The 12,928-nt window shown below is 40.9% G+C and overlaps 2 protein-coding genes across 2 annotated transcripts; one reads left to right on the forward strand and one right to left on the reverse strand.

Moving 5' to 3' along the window:
* Window positions 1–65: 65 nt before the first annotated feature.
* Window positions 66–512, forward strand: LOC139672659 (paraneoplastic antigen Ma6E-like; the record flags this gene model as incomplete). The annotated part of the gene is made up of 1 exon (XM_071557104.1): window positions 66–512. A coding segment is annotated over one exon (447 nt), but the record flags the coding sequence as incomplete, so codon positions are not given.
* Window positions 513–1,235: 723 nt separating this feature from the next.
* Window positions 1,236–12,808, reverse strand: ZCCHC4 (zinc finger CCHC-type containing 4). Its single transcript, XM_071556691.1, has 13 exons — window positions 12,722–12,808; window positions 12,461–12,579; window positions 10,552–10,634; window positions 9,594–9,869; window positions 9,012–9,089; window positions 8,038–8,110; window positions 6,265–6,415; window positions 5,673–5,773; window positions 5,202–5,323; window positions 4,552–4,627; window positions 3,990–4,041; window positions 3,132–3,276; window positions 1,236–1,469 (listed from the first exon to the last, which is right to left on the reverse strand). Exons 1-13 carry the CDS (start codon window positions 12,795–12,797, stop codon window positions 1,346–1,348), a joined length of 1,476 nt encoding a protein of 491 aa, XP_071412792.1. The 5' UTR covers window positions 12,798–12,808; the 3' UTR covers window positions 1,236–1,345.
* Window positions 12,809–12,928: the final 120 nt, after the last annotated feature.

Below are 12,928 nucleotides of genomic sequence, written 5' to 3' on the forward strand. Positions count from 1 at the left end.
CGGGCGCAGGACCGGGGTGGGCCACGGGGCGGGGGAGGGAACAGGGGCGGGGCTGGCCCGGAGCGGGGCTGGCACAGGAGGCGGGGCTGGCACAGGAGGCGGGGCTGGCGCAGGAGGCGGGGCTGGCGCAGGAGGCGGGGCTGGCACAGGAGGCGGGGCTGGCACAGGAGGCGGGGCTGGCACAGGAGGCGGGGCTGGCGCAGGAGGCGGGGCTGGCGCAGGAGGCGGGGCTGGCACAGGAGGCGGGGCTGGCGCAGGAGGCGGGGCTGGCGCAGGAGGCGGGGCTGGCGCAGGAGGCGGGGCTGGCGCAGGAGGCGGGGCTGGCACAGGAGGCGGGGCTGGCACAGGAGGCGGGGCTGGCACAGGAGGCGGGGCTGGCACAGGAGGCGGGGCTGGCACAGGAGGCGGGGTGGGCGCAGGAGCGGGGCGGGCGCAGGAGCGGAGCGGGCACAGGATGCGGGATGGGCTCAGGATGCGGGGCGGGTACAGGATGTGGGATGGGAGCAGGATGAGGGGCGGGGGCACGATGCGGGTTGGGCGCAGGATGCGGGGCGGGTACAGGATGTGGGATGGGCGCAGGATGCGGGGCGGGTACAGGATGCGGGATGGCAGCAGGAGCGAGGCTGGCACAGGACGCAGGGCTGGCACAGGAAGCGGGGCGGGCGCAGGAGCGGGGCGGGCCCTGGGGCGGGCACAGGATGCGGGATGGGAGCAGGATGAGGGGCGGGTACAGGATGCGGGGCGGGTACAGGATGCGGAATGGCAGCAGGAGCGGGGCGGGCACAGGAGGCGGGGCGGGCACAGGAGCGGGGCAGGCACTTCCCGCTCCGCCCACTTAGTGAGCTAACTAAACAAAGCACTGGTGGGTTTTTGTTTTTTCATTTCGCCTCTTTTCCAGTTGGAGAGAAATGTTTTAAAACCCCCAAACCATTTATCTGAGAGGACTGTAACTTACAGAGCCTGGATTCCCAGGAATTTGTGCCTTTCTGTCACCTACCCTCAACTTTCTCCCTTGCCCCAGGTCGCCCAACACCCACCACAAAACCACAGGACCCACCAGCACCTCACCTCTCAGCAGTACTCACCTGAACGTCAGATTCACATCAAATCAGACAAATAGCTAATCCTAAACACACAAAATTGTTACATTATACAAATACATGGCAAGGGCTCTGGTATTCACTTAGGTTGGGGGGTTTTGTGCCAGTAATGATATATAAGAAAGGAACTGTCACTTTTAATTCAATCAGCTTTTACTTTGGATGTTAATATTTACATTTTTGGAAAATGGCAACAAGGGCTGGCCATAAAAAATAAATCAGTAAGTATGTAACAGCAAGAAAAGTCATGCTTCTTTTTTCTTATTCTTTACTTTCTTCCTGGAGAATATGGCACGCTTCATTGCTGATCTTTTACTGATCCCCATCTTCACCCCCTTTTGAGTTTTGTGCCCTTTCTTTTTGTCATCTCTGTAAAGAAAAAAGGAACACAGAGATTAGAATAAAATGGAGAATGTACTTTTACATTTGCTTGTATTTCAAATAAACTGTCCATGTAAATACATGAACTAATTGTGGCAGTATGTGAAGTACTGTCACAAGAAGTACAAGGAACCTTCCATCTTACAATGCTAAGACATTTCAACTTCCTAAAACTGTTTGTCCACTTTATTGCCATTAATTATTTTTCATTTATGCACTTATTCATCATTTAGTTTTAAAAGGATATAAAAAATTTAAGAAATTCACTCAAGTACAAAAAAGCACACACAGAGTTTCATGCTGAATATATAAAGCATGAATATATAATAGAAAGGCTTAGAAGAAAGTATATGAAGTTTAACATTAGTAAGACTCCTGCCAATACAGGACCTAAGTACAACCAGAAAGCGGATTGTTTTGTCTCTGACAAAGGACATATTTGGTATCGCAAAATTTTGAATTTTAACAAATAAAACATGCAGAACTTTTTACTAGAAATAGAAATCTAAGTTATCTTCTACAACAAATCAACAAAAGAAGTAGCTGATGACCTAAAAGGACTAAATCATTCTGGTACAATTGACCGAATAGTATCTTACTTCACAAAAGAAATGTATGAGGCTTCATGAATTTCTTTTAGAGTCCTTTTTACTTTTTTAAGCAAAGAAAAAAACCCCAAAACATTAAGAGATGGAATTTTTAAAAGAGAGATATAAAACAAAAACATTGCTACCCTTTATCTCTACTACTCCCTAACCAACCGTGTTTTAATGTTGCAGTTAAGTCACAAAGCAATACACCTGCACTCCTCCACCATCCAGCAGGCATCTGATGAGTCTCTTGATACTGATCCAAGAGGATAATTATCTGAATCTCACTGTGCAACAAGATATCCAGCTTTTGAGAGGGAAGATTTGCATTTTCACTACTACAGCCATTCAAGTCAAGAATCGCAAACAAACCTATGACTTCGGAGAAGTTACAAAAGTGCAAGTCAACTATCTTGAACTGGAAAGACTGAGGAAACAGCTGCATCATCTCTTAGCAAATCCCCTTTCCTCTTTTCTGTTAGTTCTGCCTGAAGACCACCATACACAATTTGTTTGGACTTCTGATACATAAAGTATGTCATTTTGTACATTACAGAAGGACAATCATGGAAGAATAAAAGTACTCAATGTGACCCTCATTCATGGTGATTTACTGCAAAAATATGACATGCCACACAGAAAAAAGCAAAATATGCCAGAACAAAGCAAAAGAAACAGGAAGCAATAAATCAGTATAGGCACTCTTTTCTCTGATCTGTCATGAGGAATTTGAAGGGGATAAAAAGTGTCTTATTACTTCAATTTTCAGTCTTCTTGACAGAGCTCTCCTAGGCACCAGTCACTAAGTTTGCAATCCATATAAACCAGTTTTGAAAGAAAAGCCACAGACAGAGAACTGGGAGCTACACTAAGTGACCTGCCTTTTATCATATCCTCCCTTCAGTATATACTCCCTGGCAATATAGCAAGTGGGCAATAGTGAAAACTGAGAACAGCACCTAAAGACAAAAATCCTCTCCTTCTAAATGAATTCCATGACATACGATCTCATCTCATCTGGATGCTATCTTTTATTATATTTATGCAGTATCACACTTACTGGCAAGCTGTTCTGGTGTGGGAGACACTGGGACAGGCACTGCGCTTGTGACCTGCCTTGCCACAAACAAAACAGCCAGCATCAGTCTGCTCACAGCTGTGGGTCTGAAGAGCACAGCAGTTGCAACTGTTACAGTGAAACCAAGCTGCAAAATGAGTAACATGATTTATGATCTTGAAAATATTTATAATGATCATTCAAAAAATAAACTTTAAATATAGGCAAATACCCGGATTTCACTTCTAGATTAGTTTTGTAGAGATGGATGTAGTCCGTTTCTGGTCCCTTATGACATTTCATAATGCAACCAGGCACTACACTAGATAGACTCTGCAATTATGTGTGAATTATTTGGCCATTAGAACTATTATCTTTTATGTGATCTTAACATGAAAACTAATCCAGAAGTTAGATGTATGTACAAATTGTGATTTCTGTAACAGTAAAAAAGAATTATTGCTTCATCTATTTGAACAGAGCTATAAACACAACTAAATTTGTGCATGAAACATAGTTTTATCACACCTTCTCAAATATTTTAGCAATTTCCTATTCATTTATGAAATTCTAATGAAAAAATTTACAGAATCTAGAAACACTTGTATGACAAATGAAAATACTTCCATTTTCCTGTAATAAATATAAATGGAATTTAGTGTGCCTTCACAAGAATTTGTCACATTTCCACACAGCGCAAATTGGCTCAAATTAATGCAGCAGCGTACGTGAAATTGAGATTTTTTCTTCACTCCATGTCTTCTACTACATTTTACTTCTACATTTTCTCTCCTCGTTTGTAATCTCAGTTTTATTGGCCTAAGTGTACTTTTATTTAGAAAAGTTTTTTTGTGTACTTACAGGGTTTTACACATTTTTTGCAAAGAACACAATGTTTCCATCGTCTGCCATCCTACAAAACACAAATAAATGGGTTTTTTATTAACCCCCCCCATACTGATTCTATCTTAAAACTAAATGGCTGACATATGGACCCCACTGCTTAGATAAACAAGTTCTCTGTAGGAAGGAAGGACTATAACTCAGAAACAACAGTCTTGAGAATCTGTGACAACCACAGCAAAAGGGCAGCATTTTAAAATTAGCAAGTTCTAAAATTTCACACCATAAGAAAAAATACATGTGTCAACAGACCATTAGTGAATAAGTTATGGTGTGAGTGGCACGTAGCAAACTTTTCTTATCCTCTTTACAACACAAAGGAATCAAGGAAGCAGAAATTAATTCCCAGTGGGTTATTAAAGATGTCCTGTGAAGGTAATAATAAGTCTACAAAACTGAACTCATGGGAGTTTCCCATGGAACTTGGTATCAGAATAGGTTTTTACCAGAGCAAATATTACAGAGGTTGCTATCTCACTACTGGTAAAACTGCCATTCAGAAAGAAGTGAAAATACTTACTTTTGACGTACATGAATTGCATATCTCACAGTGCTGGTTACCTGAGCTAACATATCGTTGACATATAGTGCAAAACCTGGAAAAAAATTGTACTCGTCCATATTTGCTCACAAAACAATTTTACACAAGCTTAACAATAAGTATAAGGACTGTAAAATCACTTTGTTGAATTAAAGATTATTTTGATGCATAAATGATATTTAGGCTGTTTAGACACATCCACATAGGAAAATTCAGATGCTTGAATTCAAATTATCAACACTATTAGTAGTAAAAGAAACTAAATTCATTTCTCTGTCCTTGATGCTTCCCTTAAGGTCCATTTTTGAACCACTGTCTCAACAAGTCTGATTATCAGACATAGCTGTAAATTTCTCTTGTAGCTATATGTAACATATCCTACAGACAAGCTGAGGCATCTCATCATTCCATACTGGAAAATACGAACTTCTTTTAAGGTGCTCAGCTCTCCTACACATTACAAACCTACGACAGTATGTAACGCTCAACTTTGGAATGAGCCAGAAAAATGCTCTTGAGCCTGGCATCCTAGTTAGGCAAGGCAATACTGAACAGCACCATTCCAAACTCCTTTAGAGACTCTATGCCCTAATTACAAAGACACTCTTCCAGTTACTTAAACATCTTACCTATAACCCTCTTCTACAGGAAGCACAATCACACTTGGGGTAAGATTTGTGAAGATACGGACAGGAGACTGTCTGCGTCCTGTCTTGCCATGCTTATACAGAGCATGATTATCATAGTCTACCTAGAAAAATAAAACAATAAAAGAGAGTCTAAAACTGAATGCTAGGCACAAGGCAGAGCTATTTACGTATTTATTATCTTTATATGTACTTTACAAAAGGTTCACATTTATACAAAGATACATAATAAATTGCAGGAATGTGATGAAGGTATGAAAGGTCTGACTAACAGAAATACAGAATTCAGGCTTCACATGAACACCGTAGGGTTTGCAGTGTCTCTAACATGGTCAAAGTTCAAGGACATGGCTCATCTATAGACAAGTGCTACCACTGTATCTGCTTTCATTCATATTCCTGTTCACATTGCACAAAACTGACATTTAGTGGATTCACTGGGTTCAGCCATACCTGGTAATCCATCATATTGAAGCTTGGGAAACAGTCAAGAATACGACACTCAAAGAAGTATGGAAATATCCAGAACATGGGCATCTCTTTATTGTCATGACCTAGTAATGAAAAGGTTTCGATGTACATAACAGAAAAACAAGGTACATGAAACATGAGAAATTTATAGTAAACATTCTGAATACATAAACACGGAGATGTATGCCATGCTGGGCATAAGAACTAGTTCCTGAAGGCAACAGAGTTTTGGCATATTTTATATATTTGTAGCTCTAAGTGCCAGGTAACTAACGACTGTCGTTACCCACCTAGTAAGAAATGGTACTGGTTTGATAGCTTATGTTTATCTACCTTTTAAGTCCATTTTAATGGCAAAGTAGATTTGGAAAAGAATGGTAAAGGCTTCTAAGACAGATTTAGAGAATTGGGCATTATTAAACTAAAAAAATCAGGGGAGTAAATATGGTAGTTCATCTTTAGAAATCATATCATGAGTGTGCTCACATTCACCTGAGAGCAAAAATCACAGATTTATTTCAAAGAGGTATTTTTCTTATAGTGATTAACCCATCTATCTGGCTGTAATACATACCTGGTTTTCCTGTCTCCTTCCACATTTCCATCAGTTTTTTAAAACTAGAAGCCAGTGCTTCCACTAAACCTCCAAATGGGGGATCAGTTACCATAATGACTTTTTCACCATTATCTTCATCCAAGAATTTCCTACAAGTGTCACGTGCAGCCTGTGGGAAACAAAGGTTAATTTCCAGAATACAGATTAGAGAAATGTAAAAACATTGTTGTCAGCAGTAAAATGATCCCTGTAGAAATTTCAGCACTGAAGAGGTGACTTTTTTCTTCTCGTGGAGGTGAATTTCCTCTTGTGTAGCATTTAAAAAACAAAACAAACAAAGAAAAAACCCAAACAAAACCACACCACTGGATTTGAAGCACTGAAAACAAATGCCCTTTTCAGTTAATGTATCAAGGGCAGATGCAGTCCAAGCTTCCTAAGACGGTCTTCTTCCTAAGGATACTAAATTTACCTCAGAAAAAAAGATGTTATTCATAGTGAGAAAACAAAGTTCAGGCTCAGAATACATTTTATTCATGCAATTTAACTTATAGTTTCATTCTGCAAAGCATTATCACAGCAGTAGGACAAAACAGAGTTCACCGAAAACCAATTCAGTCTACACTGGTTATAAAATACATAGTATTCAAATTGTAGCAATCCAACATGGCTTCTATTATTAAAGGAAATGTAAAAAGCTGTGTATTCATTGCCATCTTGCAGTTTTCTATCATCTGTTACTTAGATGCTATTGCATTTCAGAATCAGATTTTTAACATTAATATGCATTTGAAAGTTCTGCAATTCAGACCTTGAATACACTGCAGAACAGTGTCATTACAGGTGTCATCTTTGCATACCTTGAAAAGAACACTACAATATTTATAATGTTGATGAACAGTCTTTTGTTTTAATTGAAAAATATAAAACTTGAATACAGGGATGCATTAAAAAAAATTTTAAAGCTCAGGTTTTCAGACCATCTTTCCATTTAATTCTAAATGATTTGTTTTGTTTTCAAGATTCCCTTAAAATGTAGCCTTTAGAATAGGAAAATCTGAAAATTACCTACGTGCTGTGAACAGTACTGCCAAAAACATGTTTATGCAAATAACCAGTGGCTTATTAATGGCAAAAGAAGTGCAAGGAGCGAGTATATTATTGGGATAAGTGTTTGAAATTAATGTTCAAACTTGAATTAAGCTGTGATTCTCTCACAAGGCTACAACAGATGTCCTACTACAGCAGCAGATTTCCTAACTGCAAAATTAAGCACTCCATGTGACATTTAAAAAGAAAGAAGAAAATCAGCATTTTCTTTAACCGTTACAGTAACTCCACCTCATTTTATGACAACAAAGTTAACATTTTGATCTTGCTTTTCTGGAATAAAGCATAAAACACTTGTCTTCCCTCCCACTCCGAGTACCGGAGATCAAGTCCTGTAGTATTCCCTGGGTTTGTACAGGCTGGGAATAAAACCATGAATTCTGTTGTAGCAACTCAAGAACAGGGGTAATGAATACTTAGGCAAGAACTTACACCAAACTGTCATTTTAATAAAAGCAGCAGCTAAGGTGTGTAAGCAACATTAGTTGGCACAAATGTAATAGCCAACTTTAAGTTTGAATCAAGCAGAAGAGAATTACTGAAGAGACACTGTCATTCTTTGATTTTCAGTACTGTTTACCATTTTTTCTCATGATGTTTTCTACTAGACTAGCCATGGCTTTGTTACAAAATTTTACATCATCACCTTTACAAAAGCACTCAATAAATATTTGGCCTTACCTCTCCACCAAAAAAGTAATGATTAAACATGTTGTAGTGGCAGAATTCATCCTCTGTGTAAAATTGTGAATACCTGTAAAAAAAGTTTTTAATAGTAGTATGTCAGAGACTGAAACTGTTAATGATTTATGCATTCTAAGAGACTTCACAGGCTTTTGACTTGTGCATTATACCCCTGATGGGCAGTTGGACCCATCCCTTCCTCCAGTGCTAAAGGTGTGGAGCCCTGAAGAGGCAAGAAGAGCCATTGTCCTGCCCTATGGGGGTTCACAGCCCGGCTGGCGACACTGCTTCATGGAAAACAACCCCCTGTCTCGGGGGAGGTGTAAAAGGCATGCTGAGGGTATAAAAATGGACTGGTAACTTTGGGAATTTGGGCTCTGTTCCTCACCCCCGCCGCCTGCAGGACTGCTGAGATACAAGGCTGGATCCCTAAGGTGGTGACTGTGTAACCTTTCCATTCTGACCTTCTCTCATCTCTTCTTTTTCCTTGCTGTTACTGTTCTCCTGTCTTTCTTCCCCCTGTGCATCTTTCCCGTCCCCACTAAGGTTATTTTCTATGTCACACTATATGGAATTGTTAAATAAACACCGCTTATATAGTGTCGTTTCACTTTAATCCACTCCAAAGGGAATAATTAGTAACAACCCGGGTTACCCCTCTCCCCTTCCCAGGAGCGGGTCGTGACATAGTAGAAAAATATAAACAACTTCTTGCACGTCCTAAAGGTCATTTAGAATGAAAACAGGCCTTAAGAAAAACATCTTTGGCTTCTGATTACTGACAACACATACCTACACCGAAGAATTATTAAGTATTATTACTTCTCCTAAACTGGATATCATGCGTGTATATGTGCATGAACTAAGATGCAGAGACAAGAAAGGGGAAACAACCACTAAGTTATCTTTTAAAGCAGTAAAACCACGAATCTTTGTACATATTCTTCAGACAGATAAATGTTAAAACCTACCTGAAATCAATATCCAGTAGAAGGCTTCTAACCCTGAAATCTTCTTGTGATGCTTTTGACTGGATCAATTCATGAAGCCTGAAGTACAATTGGAGCAAAAAAATTTAAAACATAATCACTGGTTTCAGAAATGATCTTGCAAGACAAGAATACCTGGTACTTTACTAAAACCTAAGACCAAACAGAGAAAATGCAGTAACCCAAATTTGGGTGATTCCATTTGTCTGATACTCAAAGTCAGAAAAACAAGTTAGTCTTAAAAGATGAAAACTCAGTGAAACCTACTGAATCACCTTGCACAAAAAAACCCCATCAAACAAAGGCAAAGAAATTCAGTCACTTCAGTAAGAAACAAAGCAGGAGATCTGAAGCTTGTATGTGTGTGTTTTATTTGCAATGCTGCTACAGTCTTATCCTGTATCTTATTAGCTCAAAGCAAGACCCCACTAGGTGGCTGGATAATCCCAACCAGTTAAAACATGGTTTTATTATTATGGGAGAATGACTATGTAATCATTAGTAAGCTGCACAGTTTTGAGAGAGAAATATTATTTGAAATTGTAACAATTCTCACTGACGTACCTGGGTGTTCCAACAGAGAGTACTCGTCTGAATCCTAAATCAGTAAGAAGATTAAGTAGAAACTGGCAGGTTCTGTCTGCAAATAAATACTGTGCATTTGTTTTTTTATTTTCCAGTGGATACAGAAGTTGACTGGGACTTTTCAACTGGGCAGTGGAGATGTCACACAGGAACTGGTGATCTGAGTGTTTTTCCCATTCTGCTGGCAAGAGTAATTGCTGGCATTCCTGGCAAAACCTTCTCTTTGATAGTGGGAGCTGAACAAAACTCTTGTACCTTTAAATACAAAAGACAGTAGGGGACAAACTTTGCAAAAAGCCTCTATAAAAGACAGGAAGCAGAGCTATGGAGGGGGTTTCATATTTTTAAGTGTTTAGACATGTAAACAGACAACACAGTTTACACTGCTCCTGTAAAACTCCACATGTGAATGAAGTATTATTTATGAAAAAATATTAAAAAGACCCTGTGAAATGCATGTAATATAAAGTAGCCAAATATACTGTGAGTTCCTACAAAATAACTGGATTAGAGAGAGAAGATTCCATTAACCACCAGCGAAGTCCTGTATGTTTATACACAAAATTCAGAATTTTGTTATTGTGCTACCTTTGCTTCCTTTCACAATGTTAAGCCTGCTGCTTTTGCACACTAAAGTCAGTAATAATTTTTTTAACTGAAACTGCTACCGCTCTGTTGTTGCCACATTATGAGCCCTAACACAAGAACTATATATACAAAAAACCCCATCCAAAACCCACTTAATTCCTGGACTGAAATTTAGTTTGTTTCATTGCTCTAATTAGTTGTTTCACAATATTTTCCCATTGCAGACAACCAAATCCCTCTGCCACATTTCCATATTTTAAAGAATCTTGAAATATCTGCTCTCCATCCAGTCAGAGTACCTAAAATTCTATTACTTCATTTTTACTTAAGAAAATAAGCATAACAATACCTTTCCACATTCTGCCTGTGTGTGAAAGAAGGCTGATGACTTCTGTTATACTCTTCACGTGCTGCAAGCCTGGTGTGTGATACCTGTAAAATTTGTGTATATAAAAAGTTACAAAATGAACAGCTATTGCTCTGTGTTTACATGAAAACTCAACATTAAACAAAAGGGGTGCATCAAAGGTCTCATGTTTTAGTTATTCTGCAAGGAAAAACGATCACATTCCTTGGCTTGTTTCAGAACAAGCATGACTGCAGCACAGGGGCACACTGCAAAATAGCAGTCTCTCACTTGAACTGTGTAAAAAAAAAATAGATTTCATTCTTCTAGCACATGTAACACTCAGGGAAAAACTCAAAACGTCACTGTGATGAAGACAGAAAGAGCTATCTTTTCCACTGATGTGTTCCAGCAGCTGTGCTCCCTCTGAAGAACTATGATCTGATCCTAAAAAACTGCTGACAGCAGAAATGTTGCCGAAGTCTTTTGCATGTGATCATTTCAAAGCATGACAGTTCTTTGTTTTGACCTGTGCCTGAGTCATTAACTTTTCAAATTTCAGTCTCTCACACTCTTCTCTTGAGTCTTCTACTTTGTTCCCACAAAACATACTCATGGTTTCACATGTAACAGAGTTTCAAGACAGTTGCACAAAACTTCTGAAACTGTTTTGTTTAATGAAGGAGACAGCAAAATTTAATAGAACAAAAGACACCACGATACAAGTGACATTCGAAATGACATTTCACCAGGAATCTCATTTAAATCTACCCAACCCAGTGACCAACCACCTCATTTTCTCCTTATATAACTATTCAGTAGTAACCAGCACAGCAAAAAAACAGTCATGAACCCCATTAAATTGCAGCCTGCCAATCTGCTGAAGACAATGACTACAACACAAGATGCTCATTTAGGAAACAGAAAAAGTAACACAAAACATACAGGACAAAAACATGGTAAGCTCTGTGTGAATACATATCAATCCCAATTTCGCTATCCCACAAAATTCTGTGATCAAAGGTCTTCAGATGACGAGACATTACCACAAATATTCTGAGACTACTGACCATCATCTGAACCTCACCACTTCAGCATTCTGTACCCCCCATTGTTTGCATACAACAGATTTTCTCTGTCCTAATTATGGGAGATGAGAGCATCTTGGGATCAGAAGCATCCTATTTTGTTCAAAATTGCGTTGGCAAACTTATTACCTTGAATACCTGTGTTTTGGCAATACAGTAACAAATGACAGTTTTGCTCAAAATGTACACAGCCTTCCTTGAAAGTTACACTTGTAACATGTTCCCCTGACAGAAATGAGTGCCCTGCTTACTACAAACTACTAGATAAAGTTTAGAAGATGAAAATTGCCACAGATTTCTAGACCAAAATATGGTTTTTAAATTGTTAAATAGATTTTAAAAATCCCTAATATTTCATAGAATCATAGAATTGTTTGGGTTGGAAAGGACCTTAAAGATCATCTAGCTCTAACTGTCCTGACATGGGCAGGGACACCTTCCACTAGACCATGTTGTTCAAAGGCCCATCCCTGTCCCTGAACACTTCTAGGGATGGAGCATCCACGAATTCTCTGGGCAATCTGTTCCAGTGCCTCACTACCCTCTCAGTAAAGAATTTCTTCCTGATATCTAATCCAAACCTGGCTTCTTTCAGTTTAAAGTTATCACCCCTTGTCCTACTGCTACATGCCCTTAACAAAGTCCCTCTCCAGCTTACTTTTGGTACTGAAAGGCTGCTGTAAAAGGTCTCTCTGGAGCCTTCCCTTCTCCAGGCTGCACAGCCGCAGCCCTCCATGCCTTTCCCCACTGGAGAGCTGTTCGAGCCCTGGGATCCCCTGCGCAGTCCCGAGCCTTCAGCACAGTCTTAAGCAATGCTGTCTTACCTTCTCATCTTCCCACTGAAAAAAGTTACAATCTTTTCTATCCCTACAAGCTGAACAAGCATAGAACCTTCTTCCTTCCTCTTTCCCTTGGCTGAACTTCACGAACAGAAGCGTGGGACCTGGGGACAAACGCGACGAGACGCTGACACGAGGGACAGCAGCCGGAGCGCTTCACCGCCCGCAGCCTCGGCACTGCCGCAGCTGCAGCAACGCCAGCGCGGCCGGGAGCGCAGGGAGGTGCCCCCCGCCCGCGGGGCTCACCGTGCGGGCAGGTGGGTGCGCCGGCCGCCGGCCCGACCAGAGCGAGCCCGCCGCGCTGCGAGCACCCCTCTGCCATCGCCGCTCCGCCCCGGCCCCGCCTGAGCCACGGCCCCGCCTGCGCCCGGCAGCGCCCCCAGCGGCGCGGCGGCCCCGGAGCGGAGGCGGCGGGACAGGGCCGGGAGGGGAGCCGGGGGGGCCGGGCCGGGG

This window comes from Pithys albifrons, chromosome 5, assembly GCF_047495875.1.
Source record: "Pithys albifrons albifrons isolate INPA30051 chromosome 5, PitAlb_v1, whole genome shotgun sequence".
In the NCBI taxonomy this organism is placed as follows: Eukaryota; Metazoa; Chordata; class Aves; order Passeriformes; family Thamnophilidae; genus Pithys; species Pithys albifrons.